Raw genomic sequence first — 22,912 nt, forward strand, 5'->3', positions numbered from 1 at the left:
AAGCACTGGCAGAGTTTTAGTGGCAGAAATTAGCACAAAATTAACATTTCCAGTGATTCTGTCAGCATTGTTCTCAAACGGGGCATTTCGACTGGGGCTCTCAGCAACAGAAACATAAACAGTTTATGAAGTAATGGTGGGGATAACCAGCAAACGTGGTGGAATGAGTGCATACTTAACACTCTCCCGTGAAACCAACTAAAATGAACCTAAGGAATCAGAAGTAGAGAAGAAAACTCCATTTCTGGATTCTGGCACAAAAAAAGGACATCAGTAGAAAAACTGGTGAAATTCAACTAAAGTCTGGCATTGAAAGTAATGTGCCAGTGTTGGTTTCTTAATTTTGACAAATGTCCCATGTGATGTCAGATGTTGGAATGAGGGGAACTTGGACGTGGGGATATAGGAACTATTTGTATTATCTTTGCACCTTTCTCTAAATCTGAAATTATTCCCCGATAAAAAGTTATTAAAAAAAAAACTCGATAATATGAAGACTAAAGAATGGCCACAAACATATTCTCTGAAAACTATTTGCCAGACATCATGAAACCAGGACATCTAAACTCAGGTAGGATGTCTGTCTGAGGAACCAACGGAGAAAATTCTAAAGAGCTCTCTGCACAAAGATTAACTTGAAGGGATGAGAACTACAAATGTAAGTAGGTAAATGGGAAAACTAGGAACAACCAACTGTCTTGGGCTCATTTTCATGCTGCAGAACCACAGGACAACAGGAGAGAAGGCAGGAGGACACTCCATTTTTATATTCCTAGATGGCTAGAGATGAGTCCAGGAATAGAAGGGTCGCCACAGGGAAACAGCAAGCAGGACTTTGAATGTCTCTGTCCACGGCCGCTGTGCAGGCAGACCCATCAAGGAAAAGGGCTCTGAGGAAAGGTAAAATACAGACTTTCCCATACTAACGAAGCCAATATAGCTAGTTGCCTGTACAGGTGGAACAGTTAGCTGCCCCGCACTGCACAGAGGAACTTCTTCAGTTAAAAGGAAAGTGATGACAGGTGGAAACTTGTTTCTACCCAAAGGAACGAAGAGTGCCAGGGATGGTAACTAACTGGGGAAATATAAAAGACTTTTCTTTTTCTCCTTTTAAAATGTATTTAAAGGATAATTGTTTAAAGCAAAGATGTAACACTATATTGTGCGATTTATAATACATGTGGAAGTAAAACATACGACAACAATAGCACAAAGGATAGGCGGGGAGAGATAAGAGTCACTGTTACATGGCTCAGACTTTGTATGTCAAGTGTTGTAACGCTATTTGAAGATGACTGCAATGTTAAACATGCATACTGTGAATTCTAGAGCAGGTTCTAAAAAGACAAAATAAAGACGTGTGACTAATACGCCAACGTTAGAGATAAAACGGAATACTAAAAAGTACTCAAAGAAGTCAGGAAAAGAAGAAACGAAGAAGAGCTGGGATAAAGAGAAAACAAATAGCAAAACAGTAGATTCAAATCCAATCACATCAATAATTACATTAACGTAAATGTTCTGAACCCTCCCATCAGAAAGCAGATATGGTCCAACTGTTGAAAAAGCGAGACCAACTATGTTTCCTACAAGAAACTCATTTTAAATATAAAGTCATAGATAAATTAAAACTAAAGTGATTTCAAAAAAGGCATACCTGTAAAAATTAATTCTAGGAAAGCTGGAGTGGCTCTATTAATATCAGATAAAGACTTAAGACTAAGAAATACTATGAGGGATAAAGAGGGACATTTCATATATTCTCTCGATATGAAAGAGCAAAGAGCAAAGAATACCCAAGACATGCTCCTGAGGAAAAGAACAAGGAGACTTTACGGGAAAATATGAAAACACACCCAACATTATGCATAACTGAAGTGACCAAAAGGAAAATTCGTGCACTACCAAGTTAGTGAGGAAGCAGACCAAAGGAAACTCCTCCACGCTAGTGGGAATGAGAATCAGCACAACCGACTAGAAAAAAGTTTTGCATCATCTAGTAAAGCTGACTGTCTGCAAAGCCTGTGACTCTGCAACCCCCGGTTCATTGTGTGTCCTAGAGAAACCCACAGGAGCTGAGAAGTAGGTACAAGAGTGTTCATAGTGGCATTTTTTGAATTTGCAGCACTCTGAACACCACCCAGATGTTGAACCAAGAATATAATGGGTAAATTATTATATATTCATAAAATAATATACTATATAGCAGTGAAAACAGTGAACTACAACTTTACACATAATTATGGATGAGTCTCCAAACAATGTGGAGCAAAATGAGGCAATCACGGAACTGTGCAGTATGCTTCCATGTATTTGAACATCTAAAAAAGGCAGTTAACTACGTTGAAGGATACATATCTAGTTGGCAAAATCATAAAGAGAAGCAAAGGAATCATTAACCCAAAATTCAAGATAACATTTCTCTCTGGATTGGAGGGACAAGGATATAATCGGGATCGGGGCAGGGCGAGCACGGGACGGCTTTGTAAGGCATAGGTAATGTTCAGCTTCTTCCCTCTAGTGCTGGGTTCACTGGTTTCTTTTGTGATTGTCCTTTAAATCCTACCTAAATATTTGAGGCGCTCCTTTAGAGGCATCCTAGTTTGCAATTTAAAAAAAGCAGGCAGAGGAAGAGTAAAAATCCACACAAAAAGGGAGTTGATAGATTCCAGAAAAAGTTCTAAAAAAATTAGACTGCACCCTAGAGCATCCTTCCAAGAATCAAGAAGAATATCCTCACTGTTCTCAGTAATTTACTAAATATTAAATCCAAATAAGAAAGAAAAAAAAGCAACTACTTCTGTCAAAACACCTTCAAAGCAGATTGAAAAAGTAGAGTTTGCAATCAAAGGATTAAGGATCAGAAAGGCGTGAACTTCTCAGCAGTCACATGGGCAGCTATTAGAAAATGCAGCAATGTCTCATAAATTAGAATTAGGATACCTCCCAACCTAGAATTCTACAGCTAGCTGAACTACCAAACAAGCGTGAGAATACATATTTATTCAGATACAGGCATTATATGCAAGCTAAAAACAGGCATCTCTTATGCAGACTTTCCCAGCAAACTGTAGAGGAGTGTTCCACAAAATCAGTGAATAAACCAAGAAAAGGATGACACTGGATCCAGGAAACGGGAGCTACACCACGAGAGAGAGGCAATAGGAATCCCCAGAATGACTATGAAGACAGATCCCAGGATCCTAGGATGTCTACAGGACAAGTAGTTCACGCTGGAGTAGGTCAGAAGACTTTATGACAGACTCCTTGAAGAAAGCGAAAATGATACGATATCTTACAGGCCCGAGTCACTGGATGAGAGATTTAAACATTTGGAGAATTGAAGAATTGAGGGAATTGGAAGATGAACTTGTGCTAAATACATAAAAAACTAAGAAAATGGCTATACTTAAAAAAAAAAAGGAAAGCAAGTGTTTTTGAGGATATGGAGAAATTGAAATGAAATTGAAATTACTCAGTGATTAAAAACAGAATTAAGTACTCATACATGCTATGACATGGATGAACCTCAAAACATTATGCCAAGTGAAAGAAGCCGGATGCAAAGGTCATAACGTGTGCTTCCATTTGCACAAAGTATCCGGAACATGCGAATCCATAGAGAAGGAAAGCAGATCGGTAGCTCTAAGGGGATGGGGTGGGGAGGGAGATAAGGAGTGACAGCCTAATGGACACAGAGTTTTCTTTTGGGGTGACGGAAATGTTGTGGGATTGGATGGAGGGAGGGGTGGCTGCTCCACATTGTGAATGTGCTAAACGCCATGCGCCTGGATTGTGCACTTTCAAATGGTTAATGTGTGAATTTCACCTCAAAAACCAAAACACTAAGCAAACACACTAACAAGACAGTTATTGCTTCCTAAAAAATTAAAAGTTGTACAGCGAGGGCAAATGAACCATGATTTACTACAAGGTCCAGCTCTGCACAGCATTCATGCCATCATGACAACGTAAACAGGTAAACATATGATCTAACCAACTACGCAACATGTATCACGAGAGCAGGGAGTGGGAGAGAGAGGCTCCCCCTTCACAGTGTGGATGTGGGTGGGGGCAAAGACTTAATCGGAAGAGAAATGAGGGCAAGTTGTCAAACTACATCCAAACTCAGACTCGAAACCTTCGTTCCACGCACTTGGGAGAATATTTGGTGTGATCTTCTACTGGGTCATCGCCTTCCTTCCAATTCTCCAAACACACTCCACAGGAAAAGCACTGGACTACGTCCTTTACTCCTGGAAGGAAAGAATTTCAATCAGTGCCACTGGCGTGCGTATTTGTTAAGTGACACAGATAATAACCACAGGCCTTTATTAGCAAAACCCAACTTGCATTTCCAATCAGATATTGTGACAAAGTCAGAACGTGGGTCACCAATGAGGCAATATTCTATTTAGGACTCTTCTCTCACCAATGGGGTGATGAGCAAGTGGTCACTGAATGCTCCTTGTACCATGCGCTTTGAGGAACACCTTGCCCCATTCCATCCTCCTTCTGTGGGAGCCAGAGACTTGCAAATCAGAATGTGGAGCTGAAGCTCCATGAAAGAAGAGATGTTTGTCTGTTTTGCTCCCTAACGCATCTCGAGGACCTGCCTGGCACTCATCAGGCTCTCGATATGTATTTGTTTAATAAACAAATCACAAAAAATATATTTAGAACTCTGGGAAAAAAATATGAGGGAACGCAGCAGCCCTTGTGTAAATAAGTTCATGAAGATGCCAGTGCCTGTTCCTGCGTCATTGCCAGCTTTACTCCACCAGAAACAGGGTCCAGTCTCCTTGTGAGACTGTAATTCTTTGGAAGGAAATCAGCATTTGGATCCACCGAAGGATCGAACTAGAAGCGGAGCATCACTGTCTTCCTTCCACTCTTGGACCCCTGTGGGGACTGCAAAGCTAGGGCAGAGGAAGATCTCCTTTTGTGTCTGGACAAAAATATGAGGTTCTGGAGCTTACGAGACCCTAAAAGGGTCAGATGACTCAGATTTGTGGGGAGAAGTGGAGGCCCTTGAGGAAGGCGGGGAAGAGGAAGACGGAACGGAGAGAGGAGGAGAAGGGGTGGGGCACCGCCCTTCCAAATGCGTAAGATTGGGAGGCGTGAAGACTTTCTGGACCAATGGGGTATGTCTGCTAGACAAAGTGACCACATTCTCCTCGTCTGCACTGCTCTGTGATATTTGTGATGCCTGCCTGACCTCTCGGTAAAAGATCTGTGTGGACCTCCACTGTAGCTCAGTGCCTGTGTTCGGTCTGAAGAAGCCGCGAGGTCCCTAGGGCACAGCATCCATCCTCTGGTCACCTTACTGCACCCCCGGCGGAGATTCAGCTGAGGGCAACAGGCCACTCCGGACTGCAGAGTGGGACTTCTGGATGACCAGCAGTTAAAGACGGAATACTGTGAACTGACGGAAGCTTCTAAATGCTTAGGATCAAAGATTTCCTGACTTTCTCTTCCAGGGAGAGTGTGGCAAAGACTGCTATCCACAGTCCCAGTGTCTCTCATTCTTCCATACTAACAGAAACCCCAAGTTGTAGCTGGGCACATTGCCACCCAGGAAAAAGATGAAAAGTCCCAACTCTTCTTATAGCTGAGTATGGCCATCTGACTCTTAAGTTCTGGTGAAGGAGACAGAAAAGCGGAAGGGTCATGTGACAGTTTCCAGGGGTGTGGGGAGTAAGGGGTAGAAAGTAAAAGATATGATAATTATCCCAAACAGAATACCTGTATTCACTGTTGGTCCAGACCTTAAGGTTTCAAGTTTGGAGCTTCTCTACCTAAGGGAGGTGTGGAACTGAGAGAGGACTTATGATTCAGGGAGGAAAGGAACGAAGAGAAGAGAGGAGGTTGTTGAGTGTAGATAAACGCAGGCCCAGCCTCGTGAGGCAGATGTGGGGTTCCAAGGGGAGCACGGCAAGGGCCTGGTGCAGCTCCTGACTCACCCGTGTAGAAAAGGCCTGCTTTGGCCAGAGCCGCGGCTCCCACGGGGGAGGCAGGAGGCCAGTTCTTAAAAGAGTCCAGTCGCAGTTCTCCATTCGCAAAGATGCTGTCACTGGAATAAGCTTGAGTAAAAGGCACATGGTGAGACCAGCGAGCTTTGATGTCACAAGTGTGAGTGTTCAAGTCCTCCCCTCCTATTTACAGATGGACCATGTGACGTGTGGCGTTTGCTTCAATAGAATCGCAGGAGGGGAAAGAAGAAAGGTGTCTAGATGCGGCGGGATTGACCATGTGCTGCCTGTTGGAGCAGAGTGGTGGGTATATGCTGGGTGTACACTACTGTCTTATTTCTGTGTATGTCCAAAATTCTCTGCAATAAAGTATTTCGAAATTCTCTATCATCTAGCATCAGAATAAAATAAGAAAAAGCTAGAAGAGAGTACCCCCCCCCCCCCCCGCCAAGTTAGTGCCAGGATTGGAGAAAGGCAATTTCCTTGTAGCTCCCTTAAGAGCAGGCAGATTTATTTCTTCCCTTTGGGGTGTCCACTCTATGGAGTGGCCTCCGTTAGACTTCCGCCTGGTGCTTTGGTTCCTGTCTTCTGCACAACATGAGGACTTGAAAATTTATGTTAACTTGGTTCTGCAAATTTCCTTAAGAGGAAAGCTTGTGTCAATGTTTCCCTTAGCCCCAGGATTCCTGCTGTCACTTCATTTTTAATCTGAATATTATTTAATGGATGGCAAAAACCTCAATCCTTTCCTCCTGTGTGTCTCCTTTACTCCCACATGACTATCACACTCACTTCTCACACCAGATGTGTGGCCGTTTTCCCCACAACAGCAAGTAAGTGTCTGACACCAGCTGGGTGTCCTACAATTTAACTCGATTCTGACACTGTCTCCCCTGAGATAGCGTCAGACCCCACAGGGTAAGGGCTCAGTCCCACAGGACTGCTCCTCCCCCACTGCAATTATTAGAGTGGCTCACAGAACTCAGGGAAGCACTTACTTAGGTTTACTACTTTGTTAAAGGACATGATAAGGACACAGATGAACAGCCAGATGAAGAGATGCACAGGGTGAGGTCTGGGAGGGTCCCGAGCACAGCAGCCCCCATGCCTGTGGCGTTGGGGTGCGCCCCCCTCCCAGCGAGGACGTGCTCACCAACCTGGAAGCTCCCTGGACCTTCCTCACCAGGCTTGATGGATTATTAACTCCGTTTCCAGTCCCTCTGCCCTCTGTGGAGGATGGGGGTGGGGCTGACAATCCCAAGCTTCTAATCATGGCTTGGTTTCCCTGGAGACAAGCCGCCATCCAGGAAGCACCCAGAGTCACCTCAGTAGACCAAGAGATGCTCCCGGTGCTCTTAGCACTGCGGGGTTTTCAAGGGCTTCAGGAGCTCGGTGCCAGAGACCAATAGAAATGTTTTCTATTATCTCACACTTAATTTGTCAACAAACATTAATCCATTTAAGGATGTTTTCAAAAACATTTTATCCAAAAATTTTGCTTTAAGGGAAGTGTCACTCGAGGACCCAGCCCTGCATATTTCCCAATGCGCATTTATGCTGAAAACCTGAGTCACTCCAGAAGACCAGAAATCTCTTATGAAAATAGTTTTTTAAAAAAATGATTTATGGCACTGTAAAATGAGGAGGGAAATGGAAAGGTTTTTAAAAAAATGAGGAGAAACAAACAGAAAAACGTAACAGAAGAAATGAACAAGCCAAGCCTTTGGAGCATGTCTGAGTCTTTACCTGACACCATGGGTACCACCCTCTTGACCCAGGAATTCAGAAAATGTTCTCCCTGAAGGAAAGGGAAATGCCAGTTATCGCCTGTTTGACTGGGAGTAGACACCTACCCGTGAATAAAAAGGAAAGAACGTGTCCCCAGAAGTGAAGAGTTTCATTGGCTTGAGTGGCAGGGTTGTTGGAGAATCGTTCCTTTCTTATTTCTATTAATGTTGGAATTTTTTATGCAGTGCAAAAGAACCTGTGACTGGTTGTTTATACCCAACAGAAGCCTTCTCGGGGTACGTTTCCCGAAAACGCAGCTCAAAAGCGGAGATCCGTTGAGACAGCATGGATGTCGTTCAACTGATGGGGAAGGATGAACCACAGGAAGGAGTGACGGGCAAGGATGAGATGCAGGAGGGACTGATGGGCAAGGATGAGATGCAGGAAGGGGTGACAGGGAAGGACGAGACGCAGGAAGGAAGCTGGACTCAGCGGGGTGGTAGGTGTTGAACAACTGCCCCTTCTCTGACAAGCACCCGATTCCTTTCTGAGAAAACACTCCTCCGCCACTGTCAGGCCAGGTTCTCTGCGGGTTTCTCATCTTCTGGGTGACGTTAGCCAAGGAATTCTTTTTTCACTAAGCCATATGGATTGGCTTTCCCGTCACCTGCCGTGAGGACATCCTCACTACAGAGCATAAAGTGACTGGGTAGGAGCCTGCTGTGGGTGATGGTGCTGGTCCCAACGTCTCAGCAGGCCTTCCAAGGGGGCAGCCAAGGGAAGCTGGGCAGGCGGCTTCAGCCAAAGGGGAGGACTGTCAGGAAGGCAGGCAAGCGATCAAAGGCTGCCCCAGAGAAAGAAATTCTGAGGGCTCTAGTTCAGCAAGAGAAAGTGGTTTTCTTTACTGTGCCAGACGAAGAGCAGGCAAATGAAAGAAGGGAAGGAGAAAGGGGGAGAGCCCATGACAAGGAGAGAATGTCCCTCCACAAGCCAGGTACGAGCCATGAGAATGCCCCCCAAACCAGGCACGGGTTACGAGGCAATCATGCCAACCAGAGGACAAATCTGCCATTACAACTTACCGTGACGCCAACAAACCCCTCGTAGCTTTGAATATACTGGGCAATCTCCTCCGAGGACTTCTTACTTTGAAGAAATTCACACCTATAATTAATAAACGGAATAAAAATTTACCCCGATACTCTGACATAGTGGTCCTATATCTCTGTTATTGTGGTGAAGGGTAAACACTAAAACTACTGAATTGTATACTTAAAATTGGTGAATTTGGGGCTGGCCCCGTGGCCGAGTGGTTAAGTTCGTGCACTCCGCTGCAGGTGGCCCAGTGTTTCGTTGGTTCGAACCCTGGGCACGGACACGGCACTGCTCATCAAACCACGCTGAGGCAGCGTCCCACATGCCACAACTAGAAGGACCCACAACGAAGAATATACAACTATGTACTGGGGGGCTTTGGGGAGAAAAAGAAAAAAATAAAATCTTTTAAAAAAATTGGTGAATTTTATTATACTTCAATGAAAACTGTCAAAAAGTTTACCCCAAAACTTATTTCTGAGAATCATCATTATTCTCATACAATTATTCTGTGTTTCAGTTGGGGCCAACATGTAGAATAATTTAAAATTAAACTTCAGATTATTTTTTCTCTTGAAACAAAATATATAATACAATCAAAGAGACTGATTTACAGTAATATAGGCTGGGGTTTTCACTGTTTGTTTAATGAAACTCTGGTGACTAAACCTAGTTCCTGTGGTTATATGAAAGTTACCGGCAGTGGGGGGAACTGTATAAAAAATAATAATATTTCATCTGTTGAACAAAATACATCACCACTTCTTAAAAAAAAACAATGAAAATTAATTTTGAATTTTTTTTAAAAAAAGCGTATCAAATACCATCCAAGAAAACACATTCCTTTCCAGGAAAAAGCAGCAATTTTTAGATTAACTTTAAAAAGTCCCTGTAATTCAAATTAAAGGCTCCTTTCCCGTGGTGGTGCAGTAACAAGTGGGCTGGGAGTCAAGAGGCGAGAAGGTCAGTCCCAGTTCTGCCTCTAATGGGGTAGGACCGGTCTTGTCATTCTTCTCTTGGAATCGCACGGGAAAATGAACTCCACTAGATGGCTCACACATTGCTTCAGGGCCGCCAGTGCAGGGCAGCCGGGGTCCCCAGGTTCCCGGTGGACAGATCTTCAGGGATTGTCCTGAATCTGTAGTAACCCACCGAGCACACCAAGGACAGAGCAAGGCCCTGCCCACGTGCTTATGGAGTGAGGAAGCACTCTGTATTGGTACTTTCTGAAAAAACTACAGTAAAATCAACTTACATTTATTGAGTACCACATTTTAAAAGGTGTTACGTATACTCGGACATTTTTTCCATGGTTTAGAAAAGAGGGGGCTGGCCCCATGGCCTAGTGGTTAAGTCCAGCGGGCTGTGCTTCATCGGCCCAGGTTTGGTTCCCAGGCGCGGGCCTGTACCACTTGCTGGTGACCATGCTGTGGTGGTGTCCCACATACAAAATGAAGGAAGACTGGCACAGATGTTAGCTCAGGGCAAATCTTCCTCAAGTAAAAACAGGAAGACTGGCAATGGATGTTAGCTCAGGGCCAATCTTCCTCAAGCAAAAACAGGAAGATTGGCAATGGATGTTAGCTCAGGGCCAATCTTCCTCAGCAGAAAAGAAAAGAAAAGAAGCAACATGGCCAGTCTGTAACACTGAATTCCAAGCAGCTCAGGAGGGAGCAAGCAACAGGAATCTCAAGGTCCTGAATCCTAATTCCAGCTCTCAGATGGACAGGCTCACCACGAGCTCACAATGATCAAAGGGTGAAAGGTCAAACAGCCATCTTCACTAACGTGTAGCTTTCACAAGGCCTTCGCTCCATATGCTTTATTTATAACCCTTACAACCACCCACCAGCTATATCTTACCATTTGCATTTTGCATCCGAGACTCAGAGTCCAGTAGCTTGTCCGGGCTCTGGGGCTTAGGAGGCAGCTCTGTGCATCTCCTCCGCCTCTGTGCTCACCCTGCCCTGCTCCGTATCTGCAGCCCTCAGCCCCTTCCTGCTCTGAGGCTGGTTCTGGACTCACATCTTCTCTCCCGTGCGTCCTACCTTTCCCTCAGCCCTTATCAGGAAAGGGATGCCATCGCCACTCCAGGAGGACATGCGACTCCAGCTGGTGCCAGTCACATGGTGGCCCATGTGAACGGTGCCCAGTGTGTAACCCAGCGACACTGAGCATGTGGCCCTGAGCAGATGTGAATGAAACCTGAGCAGAGACAGGCGCCAAGAGCCAAGAACACTGAGCCCGGGCTCATCCTCACCGGGTGCGTACCCACACGGTGAGCTGGGCACTACGAGTGGTTGGGGGTCTATCCTGACGCGTCAAGGAGCCAGAGTGACATTCAAAGTATTTGCCAGTCTGGCTTCATGCATCCTAATAACTGTCTCATCCCTTGTCAGGAGGAGCTCGCCCTTGCCCTCGCCCTCCGCCCTCCCCTCCTTTCTCCTCTCCGCCTTGGTTCACTTCCTCCCTCCCACCCACCTCTCTCTCTAACTCTCTCTCTTTTTTTTGTTGAGGAAGATTTGCCCTGAGCTAACATCTGTTGCCAATCTTCCTCTATTTTGTATGTGAGCCGCCCCCACAGCATGGCCACTGACAGACGAGTGGAGTAGGTCCACACCTGGGAACTGAACCCAGGCTGCCCAAGCGGAGTGCACCGAACTTAACCACTAGGCCACTGGGGCTCACTCTCTTTCTTTTCAACTACAAAATTTAAACATGATAGGAGCGAACAAAGAAAAACGTGCAAATCCCCCTTCCCTCCGTCTCCTGACAGACCCAAACCCAGAGATACCTATTGTTTGGTTTATATCCTCTCATAACTTTTTAAATATGTTTTCAAACAAGTCCGTATATAGGTTGAGTGGTTTTAAACATTTTTTAAAGTCTTATACTACACATTATTTTGCACATTGCATTTTTCACGTTATCACAGACATCCTTCGTTTCTGTGAGCACGGCTGTCCACGTGCAAGATGACTCATAAACGTCAACACTGCCCAGCTGTTTTGTTGACCTCTGATCCAACCAGCAACTTCTTTGCATGTAGTAGGCGTACGGCAAATATTCGTTAAAGAAATGGAAAATGAGCCTGACGGCACTGCTAGATCCGAGCGTTAGGTCACAGGAAACACAGGAAGGAGAGAAACGTTAAATGATGCCATGGAAACACATCCAGCCAAACAGAGGGCAGGGCGTCTCACGGGACAGACCACACGGCTTCTTTCACACACAGATGACAAGAAGGAGAGAGGCCAGGAGGAGGACGCCCGTAAGTGAGAAATCTTAAGAGACACAGAAGCTGTCACACATGGACCTTGTTTGGGGGGGTGGGGGGGGGGTGGACATTTGAACACTGACTGGGATGTTGGATGATATTGAGGAATTACTGTTAATCCTTTTTAGGAGAGGTAATGATATTGTGGTTATGCTTTTTTAACTTATTTTTATATTTTAGCATTATATACTAAAATATCAACAAGTGACATTGTATGATGTCTGGGGTTTGCTTTGAAATAATCTGATTATTATTATTTCCAGGGGAAAAGTGGACAAGAGATGGATGAACTTTGCTTTGGCGTGTGTTGCTAAGAGTTTGGTATACTGTTCTTTTCTGCATCAAACTTTCCATAGTGAAAGTTTTAAAAATTGTTAAAGGAGCGGATCTGTATTTGGCAGATACGAAGTCACGTAGAAAATAATAGTAAATACAGCATTATGAACAATACACTTTGTACATGTGACAAAAATTGATGAAAATACACTTTGTTTCCTAAGCAGGGAACTAAAGACTACTGCAATATATAATCAAAACTGCGTTTCTGAAATAAACGGTTTTCATTTGGTGTCTTTTCAGCAGTACGTGAAAGCATTTGTAATAACGTTTTAAACACTAACTTTTCAACTTCCTTTAGACACTATTTATTTACACCACGCCTATGTGAATTATTCTTATTTATTAAGGCAGATCCTGCAATTTCTGCTTGGCAACACGTATCTCAGTATTCGAGACAATAAGACAACATTTAAGAAACTTTTAAAATGATATAACTCAAAATCTTCACGATGCAATCCGGCCTTTCTTGCTTGAACAAATTCTAGAGTGTTCCAATTTTGGGTAGGGAAAGATCAAAACTGAAGGTGCTACTCCGGGAAGGTGACTTGTCTTTAGTTTTGTCCTTAACAACAAAAAAGGATAATTATGAGCAAAAAACATTTATCTACTTACTTGGGGAACCACTTGGCGTGTTCCTTCCAAGGGTCGTCTCCGTCTTCCCAGTTGCCCAAACACCCCCCGCAGGAGAAGCACTGCGCGGCGTCCCGGCTGCCTGCGCGGAGGGCACAGTGAGAGGCTCGGCGGCGCGCGGTGGCCCGAGGTCGGTCCGGAGCTGGCGCTCTGCGCTCGGAGGAGACGCGCCCGCGCGGCCACCCGCGCATCCTCTCGCCGGCCGAGTCCCCCCCGCAGCCCCGCTGCCCTAAAGGACCACCCGGGACCCCACGCCGCCCGCGGCCTTGCTGCTCGGACAGAACTCAGGCTGCGGGGCGGGGCGGCCCTCCCGACGGCTGGTGCTGGCCGTTGGAGCTGTCAGGGCGCAGGCCAGGGAGGCAGGGGTCCCCCAGCTCCCGAGAAGGACGGCCCGGCCAGAGGGCTGAGCGGTAGTTTGCCATGAAATTTCGCTGGGAACTTGGCACATTTCTTAAACTTTGAGCCCCAGTGACTCGACCGTGACGTGGGGGCAGGGGCAGGTGGTTGGATGAGAATGAGGGCGGCACCCGCGCCAGCATCAGCGGGCGCTCGGGACCGCAGCCGCGGTGACCGCAGCGCGCAGTCGCGTCTATGCGAGCACCGGCGCGTGGACCATTCCGGCCCTGTCGTTCGAGTCAGCCTCGAGATTAAAGCAAGGGAACAAAGCCCCTCCCACGTTGCAGCGACTAAAGAATGGAAGAAATCAGGTAAGAGCAGCCAGAGGAGGGCGGGGAGGAGAGAGGGTCGGGCTGACCAGCCCCTTTGTGTAAGGTCCTAATTTAAGGAAAAGTAACTTTCTTATTTTATATACATTTGGCAAATTAACGCGCTGTGCTAACATAAGATAAAGCTAAAGGAAGATTACTACAGTTGAATTTTAATAAAATAGACCTTGTACCTAATATACCACCTTGACAGGTGAGAAAAGAGTCGCAAAACATTGCAACTGAAATACACAACTTAAAACTGGCCAGGGGCGGGGGGTGGGGTCCGCAGCCCCGTGGCTAGTGGTTTAATTCCCACGCTCGCCTTCCGCAGCCCGGGGTTCGCAGGTTCGGATCCCGGGCACAGACCTAGCACCGCTCGTGAAGCTGCGCTGGTGGCAGCGTCCCGCATAAAACAGAGGAAGGTTGGCACAGATGTTAGCTCAGCGGCAATCTTCCTCAAGGAAAAACAGGGAGATTGGCAACAGATGTTAGCTCAGGACAAATCGTCCTCAAGCAAGAAAAGGAAGATTTGCAACAGACAATACTTCAGAAAATGCTTTCGAATGACAGTACCTGTGAAGACAAAGCCGGCAGCGGAGAGCTCCCTTGGGGCTGTCGCTTGGGCATAGAATGGCCAGTCCTTGAAGGATTCGAGTCTGGCCTCCTCCTCCCGGTACCGCGCTGCGTCTCCTCTCAGGGTCCCCGGCGGCTTCCTCACTCTGACCTCGTACTTGGCGACGTTGCCCACGTCTTCGCCCAGCAGGAACCCACAGTCTGGGCGCAGCCTCTTGTGGTCGTCCAGGGGGCGTTTGTGCAGGCTGGCCCCGAACAGGATGAGGCCGCAGCAGAAGCACTGCACCCCCGCCCTGACGCCGGTGAAGTGGAAGCCGGCCGCGGCCATCTCCTGCGGCGTCCACGAGCTGTAGGCCTCGTAGGTGGCAAACGTCTTGAGCCTTTTTGCTTCGCTGCGCATCCGCGAGTTGAAGCCTTGCTGCATTTTCTCTCTTTCTCGCTGCTCCTCTTCCTCCATTTCCTTCGCATACTGCACGGCGTCTATGCCCAGCAGCGCAGACAGCTCCTGGAGCAGCGCGTGGTCGAACCTGGAGTCCCTCCCGGCGGGGGCCTTCTCCTCGGTGGCCATCTCCTGAAAAGGGAGGAAAGCAGGGCGAGGGACGTTTCCACCTGGCCCGCTGGTCCCGAGACGTCTTCCAGGCCCTCTCCTTGCCGTTTCCCTTCTTCTGAGGCGTCCTGGTCTTCCGTGCCGCCTCCAGCCCCGTTCGGAGCCGTCGAGCCGGCGGGTCTGCGGCAGCCTCCCCGCCCTCCCCCAGACAGCAGGGTCCGCGTGGGCCCAGCACGCGAGGCCCTCCCGCCTCAGCACCCACCCTCACTCACGTCAAGGCAGAAAAGAGGGGCCCTCGGCTCCCCGTGCGTCGGGTCCGAGATGCCTGCGCGCGCCCTCCCCACGTGCGGCTCCGCGGAAGGCGCGTCCGGCCGTGCCCGCGGGTGGAGCTGGGCGGCCGCGCTCTGCCACACGCTCGCCAGGTGTTTTCCGTGCCCCCGGCTTTAGGCAGCTCGGCTGATTGCGAATCGGCCGTCTACCTGCATTTCTGCAAGAGTTGCAGCTAATTGAAGACCTTGGTTCAGATCAGGGTGCCCCCCGCTTGGCGGTACCTAGAGCGAGGGAAGAGCTGTGCGCTGTCTGAGTCAGCGGGTGTCCCCAGGGGCTCGCTCAGCCCACAGGGCTACTCAGCTCTCTGACCCAATGGCTCTAGTTTCTCCGTTCTCTCCCGATGCCCTCTCTCTGGGGAGTCTCCACTCTCCTTGGGCATGGCGTTCCTTCCCTCTACAGAGGGACTGGCGGTAGCCTGGTGGCCTGGGCAGCCCATGGCTCGCTCTTACTTACTTTCACTTCCGCCAAAGCAGCCCAAGCCAGCCAAGGCACGGTATTCTCGGCTGACTTCTCCTCTGCCTGAATTTCTGTTTTAACCCATTGAGCTATTTCCTCTGGCTCTACCACCGTCAGATCCCATTGCCGTGCTTTTCCTCTCATCAATAGTGACAGTACTTGAGCGAATTCAAACCAGGGGTGCCTCAGCAGCCAGCCTGGCCTCTGTGGTTCTAAATCTAAATCTTTCTCCCAGTTTCATCTTTCTCCCAAACAAAGCCTCAGCCATCACTTAAATTATAAAGTAAAAAACTGTTTCAGTTATCCCCTCGCAGTGTCATCTTCAGCTCTTAGACAGGACTGGTGATTGAAAACACAAGATTGTACTTGGTATACTTACATAAGACTTTAATAAAGGGAAAGGATAAGAAGCAAGAGGAAAACCAGGCAAGCATCAGAGAGGTCAGACACCGGGCCTGGGTTCTGGGGGCCTTTCCCAGGTGCACAGGGCGTGCTGCACTCAGGAAGCGACCCACTCGTGTGTGTGCAGGAGCTCTCGGTCCCGGGGAAAGCACCGTGCCGTCTGAGGAGGGGTCTCTTATACCCCTCTGGTCATGTGCCCAAACCAGGCTGCAAGACCGGCTCAAAAACAGAAACAAGCGGTGCAGGCTGCCCCGGGGCCGCCTCAGACCCTCACACAGGATTACTGGTTAACCACCAGTTAGCACATTTCCTTCTGGTTCAGCCGACAGAAGCACCACGGCTCCGGGCCTCCCGGAGGTAAACTAGGGCCGGGTGGCAGCAGACCAGTGGGGATCAATCCTGGTCCTGAGGCCATTCCTGGAGGAGAGACCTCCCAGCCTCTGCCAGGGTCGTGTTCTTTGACGCCAGGCTAAGGGTGCCAGGAGGTGACGTCCAGGATCTGGGATTCAAACCCAAGTCTGCGTGACCCCAGGGCCTCCAAAGGGAGGAACACGAACCAGAGAAAGGAGATCAGGCCTGGAAGGAACGCACCTGTGCCGGAGCCGGCGATGTACTCACCCGGAGGTCTGTCCGGAGTCCCGGTCAAAGGGAAGGAGGACGTGCAGCCTCAGCACAAATGCCCTTTGTCCTTTACTGGGAAGTATGGGAAGATGTTTGAGGAACTAACACTCAGAACCGATTGCACAGTTTGCCGAGAAGTCACCAGTCACAGCTTTGGGGGAGTGAGTCAGCAGGACCCAAAAGGATTAACAAAACCTAGCGTGTCCCCGAGAGGAAGTGTTTTCCTATAGCCGGTGTGCTAACACCGGGCAAGGGTTATGGTGCCAGATGAAGTCTTACTTCTTTGATGCCAACAGTTTCTATCTTTCTGGTATCTTTTAGGATTTTCTCTTCTATCCTCGGGGCTGTAAAATTTCACAGCATCGTGTGGAGGTGTGGGTCTTCCCGCATCCATTGAGCAGCCCTCAGGGGGCCTCTGAAGTCTGAGCACGTGGGTCTCCATGCGGCCCTGGGAATTATCTTCTGTGATTTTGTTGAAAATTCCCTAGGTCTGCTCTGCTCTTTCCCCTCTTCGGGGGCTCCCGTTGTTCACACGGGGTGACTGATCCCCTGAGTTCTTGTCTGTCCCCTCACACATTCTCTCAGTGCGCTGCTGGACTTTCTGGGGGCTTCCTCTCCCCCATCTTCCAACTCTCCAATGGTATTCTTCACCTCAGCAATTACGCTTCCGATTTCCCACAGCTCGCTCTTGTTCTGACTGTCCCTTAGTTTCATGATGAGTAGGTTTTTTTAACCAATGCAATCTTTCTGAATCTCTCCTATGATCTGTCAAATGTCAAATCTAAAACAATTTAGTAATGAGTTTGACGTCCTTCATCAAGGGAAGACAACCCCGGGACCCAGGGATGTGGGGTGAGGGCAGAGGAACAGGGTGGGGTGGGCCGGGAGGTCAGGGTCTCCTTACAGGGCTGGCAGGTCCTACTCCCTGGGGTCGGGGAGCTAGCTCCCCGGAGCTGGATGTGATGGGTGTACGTTAGGATTCCTTGACAGGTCTTTCCTATACATTCGGGCTGACTTAGGTTTAGCTGGTGACCTGGCCGGGCTCTGGGCCGGCCCCCATTTTGTGGGTCCTGATGCAGGAATTAACTTTAGCAATCCCAGTGTTTCAGTTCACCTGTCTCCTGAGTCATCTGCTTCCTCAAGGCCATTACCATTTACCTTGGTGTTTACTTTTCACATTACCAGCTTTCCTCAAATGTATACTGATCCTCGGTTTTCAATTCATGTTTAAGAATCAGGCAATTTAAAAGCTATTTGGTCAAAATACCTAATTAAAAACTACACAAGGGGCCAGCACGGTGGCGCAGCGGGTAAGTGCGCACGTTCTGCTTCGGTGGCCTGGGGCTCACCAGTTCAGATTCCGGGTGCAGACATGGCACCACTTGGCACACCATGCTGTTGTAGGCGTCCCACATATAAAGTAGAGGAAGATGGGCACGGATGTGAGCTCAGGGTCAGTCTTCCTCAGCAAAAAGAGGAGGATTGGTGGCAGATGTTAGCTCAGGGCTAATCTTCCTCAAATAAATAAATAAAGCCACACAAGTGTGACTTGAACCTAAGCCTTCATTTCATGGAGAACAGATCCGGGAGCCAAGATTTGCTCTAGAGAAGCTCTAACTGTCAGAGAAAGAAAGAAGATGATTGCGAGCGCCCTACAGAGACAGAGCGAGCAGCTGGCAGCTCACTGGGATGCTCCTCGAGCACAAAAGGGCCGGTTCTTGACGGTTCTTTGTTTTGGGGTGCCGGTGCCCACACCAGCTCCTCTGAGTCAGCTGAAACGTTTATTCCATCTCTTTCTAAAGAGAAGAATCCGCTAATCTTTTGCCTTGGGGCTAACACCTGTCTATCTAGTAATCTGATCGTGCTGTGGAGGGAGCCGGCTGTCCTGTGCGCAGACTTTAGATCCGTCCCTGAGTTTCCGCTCCTGCCCCTCTGGCCTGGCGTCCTGACTCCCACTGCCCAGGGCTCTGTGAGGGCGAGACTCGCCCCCAGGCGACCTGTGTGTTCAGGCCCTGCTTTGTCAATTACTGCTACTCCATTTGAGTTTCCACCCCCCAAAATTTGTTAAAATATCCCACATGCCGATGGTCCCTTCCTGCTTTCTCAATTTTTCTGGGTTTGTGCTTTTTAAAATCATTTCAATAGTATCGGTGTAATTATTACCAATAATAAGAACTAAAATTTATTCAGAGCCTGCTACTCGCCTGGCACAGTTCTAAACACTTTAGACGCGCCTATTTAATCCCTTTAGCAATCCAAACAATGTTGGTGGGGTCTTCAGTGGCCCCTCCTCACTCTTGTACTGACACGTACAAAGTCACAGGGACAGTGTTCTTTCGAAGCACTCTCCATGGTGCATCCAGCTGTTCCTGGACCAGCAACCCTTTTTACAGGACACCAGAGGTCAGGGGAACCTCTCCCCCTGCCGACCCCGTGCCTGCACAATTCGCCCCAATCACCCGTACTTTTCATCTGTAACATTATTGTTTGTGCCCGTGTCCAATGCACACTGCATTTATTGTGGCACCTTGTGCATTTGGTTGCCCTTATTAATTGGATTTTGTTTTACTATTTTTCTAAATGTTTATTGATGAGGTATAGGACTCCTGGTGTATTAATATACACCTCTTGAATTTTCTAAGTAGACATTTGGATTATCTGAATATCATGGCAGATTTGTCTTTTACAGGCATTTCACTTTCTTGTCTCATTGCATCGATTTTATCCTTTAATATAACGTTGCTTAATAACAGCGATAACAGGTATCCTGTCTTATTCTTGACTTTGGTAGGAATTCTTCTTAAGTTTGGCCATTGAGTATGATGATTGTTGTAGATTTTTAGTGGACACCCTTTATCAGTTGAAAGAACTTCCCTTTTACTCCCAATGACACTGAAAACTTAGTCTTAATGGGAAAAAGATCCAAATATCATTTCTGTATGGCAGGAAGGGAAAAAAATCCCCAAAGGAGGGGAATTAAAACACTGGATAGCCAAAAACGAACAGGCAAACACACTCACAAATGTCCACTTCCCACCCAATCTGGAGAGGGCATCTGAGGCTTTGAGTTTTAAAGTCATACTGTTTTCAACAACTTTTTAACCAAAAAGTTCAAACACACACACAGAGCAGTATTTAAAATTTCAGCCATTCTGGGGCATATTATGTATCTCATTGGGGTTTTAATTTAATGGTTTATTGGCTATTGATTTATCTTCTATGGTAAAGTGATCAAATCTTTTGCTTATTTTTAAATTGTATTGTTTACCTTTTTATTACTAAATTGCAAGAATTCTTTGTATATTTTGGATACCAGTCCTTTGTTCAATATTTGCATTGCGAACATATTCTCTCAGTCTGTGAAGTGTCTTTTTGTTTTCTTAATGGTATCTTTCGAAGCAGAGGTTTTAAATGTTGATGAAGTCTGATTTTAATTTTTTCTTTTACGATAGACGCTTTTTGTATCCTGAGAAGTCATTGCCTGTTGTAAGGTTGTGAAGATGTTCTAAAAATTAACATTTGGATTGTTCAATACCAACTGTTGGTTAAGGACGCGGAGCAACTGGAACCCTCACACACAGCTTGTGGGAGTGTAAAATGCTGCAATTCTACGGAAAAACAGCTTGGCAGTGTCAGGATAAGTTAAGCATATATTTACTAGTCAACCTAGCAATTCCATTCCTACATATTTACCCAAGAAAAAGGAAAACATATGAACACACAAAGATTTACACAGGAATGTTCATAGTAGCTTTACTCATAATAACCAAAAAACCAGAGACCACCTAAGGGCCACTGGGAATAAACAAATTATCGATACGGTATCCATGCAGTGAAATACCAGTAGGCAGTAAAAAGGAGCAGACTATCGCTACATGCAGCACGGATGAGCCTCGAAAACATTAAGCCAAGCAGAGAAGCCATATGCACTCTGTGACTCCATAGGAAGAAACTTGCACAGCAGCAAAACTAAGCACAGTGATGGAGCAGCAGCAAGGGGTGCCTGGTGCTGGGGTCCTGGGGAGCGCTGGCCGCAAGGGGGCCTGTCCTCCCTTGACTGCGGTGGCCGCTGCATGGGTGTGTGCATTTGTCAAAGTACCAACTGCTCCCTTAAAACGGGAGCATTTCATCGCATGTTAACTATAACTCAACAAATGGGATTTCTAAAAAATTCTAAGTATGTATACAAATGCACTAATGTTTAAGGAGAATCTAAAGAAACGAAAAGCAATTCCACGTTTGGAATTTGTTTTCTGTAAAGTTAGCTGAGTTCATGTCTTTCTTTTTTTTCCTCTTTCTCTTCTTCTCCCCAAAGCCCCCCAGTACATAGTTATACATTCTAGTTGTGAGTCCTGCTGGTTGTGGCATGTGGCATGCTGCCACAGCGTGGCCTGCTGAGCGGTGCCACATCGGAGCCCAGGAGCCGAACTAGCGAAATGCTGGGCCACGGAAGCGGAGCGCGGGAACTCAACCACTCGGCCCCGGCCGGCCCCTGAGTTCACTTCTTTCAGTTCAGTAGATGCTGTTCTCAGGGCTGTGCACCTGTCACGTTTCTGGAGGCGTCAGCTCCCACACTCCGCACTCTCCACGCTCACCTGGAGGGTCTGTGAACAGTCCGACACAGGAGGCCTGCGATGGCCCGGGAACGTGCACTTCTGCCCAGTTCCCGGGTGCTGCTGGTCCAGACCCCGCCCGAGAACCACTGATCACAGAGATGCTGAAAGGATCCTTCCGCCTCCAGAGAGCCGACTCCTAACACCTCACATCTGCACTGAACCGTCCTCTGAGAGGGCGTGTCAGCGAAGCCTGACCCCTGAACTAGATGATCTTCCCCGGTGACAGGGACAGAGAAGAGGCAGGCCAGGCCACCACACCCGCTGGCCCACAGGTATGATTTATTCAGCCTGTGTGGTTTTTAAAATTTGGATGCCAACATTTAAAACTTAGGAGAATTCACTTCAAAATCCAGTTCTTAATTTCTCGTTAAATATCAAAATAGATGGCACCAGGGGACCTACATTCCCTGGACACATGGGCTGGGGCTGGGTGACGGTCACCTCCTTTAAAAAACGTTTCTTTTTTGGACTAGGTAACAAATGCACATGCAGAATTGAAAAGGCACAGAGCACGTGCAGTGAAAACCACACCCCTCTTCCGCCCGGGGCCAGCACTGTGAGGCCGCCTCCTCCTCGTGGAACCGTGTCTCCCCGACGCTGCCGCTTCGCACCCCCTGCCTTCTCTTATTCGCGTTGTCCCCCAGCCCCTGTGGCATCTGAGTTTGCGCCAAGCCCTCTGACAGCCCCCCGCTGCACCCCCACCACACTTGCCCTGTCACTACGCGGCCGCCCTGACCTCTCCATGGGTCCACCTCGGCTCAGGCTGGGAGGCTAGGGTTTGTGTCCTCTTTTTGGTGTCTATATCCTAATGCCTAGGATCCTGTCAGACAGATAGCAGAGGTACAAGGTTTGTTGAGTGAATTAATAAATAAACCACTTGTGTATTATTTCCAGGGCCCTGGGCCTGAAGTGTGACTCAAACAGCAAATTAGTCCTTTGAAATCAAGGATTTGAATCCCATAAGGAGCCCATCAGAGTCCCCAGCGCACCTTGTAATAGACCCCCCCAGAACAGAAGCAGAGGACGCGGAAGGAGACTGCGGATCTTCTGTTCCAGCAGAGGCGCACCCGGCGGTCGTCAGGACGCTCCTGTGACCACGCTCCTGCGACCGCCTCCGACTCCCGCTCCCTCCTCACCGCAGCCCCGGCTCGAGCCTCTCCTTTCTCCTGAACCCTGCTGCCCACCAGAGGCCCTGGCATTCCAGCCCCCACTTCCCGAGGGCCGGGTGTGCCCTTCCCTTCTCAGGCCCATGAAACCACCCGACCGGAACCGCCAGTCACTACAGACGGACAGCGCGGCACAGACAAGGCCACAGCCGAGGACGAGGCCAAGTGCTGAGGAATCTCACAAAATGTTCCTGTTCTTTCTGCCGCTGTCCCGAGCCGCAGGAGCCGAGTGGTCCCCTCACTGTTCCCACACGTCCGGTCTGATGTGACAGGTGTTCATATACACGTGGGTCACATGTGGTCCTTAAACACAGGACTCACACGCTCGTAATCCCATCACGCCTCTTCTTCAGCCTCCAGACAGCGCAGCCACCTTCTCCTTGTGTGGATGCGGTCATTCCCAAGGGCAAACGGCAGCGCACGTATTGTCCACAGGTGGGTGGAAACGTACCG

At 48.0% G+C, this 22,912-nt stretch overlaps 1 protein-coding gene across 5 annotated transcripts in view; it reads right to left on the minus strand.

Annotated features, from left to right (window-relative positions):
- NAIP (NLR family apoptosis inhibitory protein) overlaps window positions 1-16,846 on the minus strand; it is a 33,451-nt gene extending 16,605 nt beyond the window's left edge. Inside the window, exons 1-7 of one of the 5 annotated variants that reach the window (XM_070569884.1) lie at window positions 16,675-16,846; window positions 14,322-14,892; window positions 13,024-13,123; window positions 8,783-8,864; window positions 7,719-7,770; window positions 5,964-6,083; window positions 4,157-4,256 (exon numbers count right to left, since the gene is read on the minus strand). In XM_070569884.1, coding sequence (XP_070425985.1) covers window positions 4,157-4,256; window positions 5,964-6,083; window positions 7,719-7,770; window positions 8,783-8,864; window positions 13,024-13,123; window positions 14,322-14,889 — 1,022 coding nt within the window. In that variant the 5' untranslated portion in view covers window positions 14,890-14,892; window positions 16,675-16,846. Of the gene's footprint in view, window positions 1-4,156; window positions 4,257-5,963; window positions 6,084-7,718; window positions 7,771-8,782; window positions 8,865-13,023; window positions 13,124-14,321; window positions 14,893-15,140; window positions 15,680-16,647 lie in introns of those variants that run through there. The other 4 variants (XM_070569888.1, XM_070569885.1, XM_070569886.1 and 1 more) reach the window with 4 other exon arrangements.
- Window positions 16,847-22,912: the final 6,066 nt, after the last annotated feature.

The sequence above is a fragment of the Equus przewalskii genome, chromosome 13 (assembly GCF_037783145.1).
Source record: "Equus przewalskii isolate Varuska chromosome 13, EquPr2, whole genome shotgun sequence".
Taxonomy (NCBI): Eukaryota; Metazoa; Chordata; class Mammalia; order Perissodactyla; family Equidae; genus Equus; species Equus przewalskii.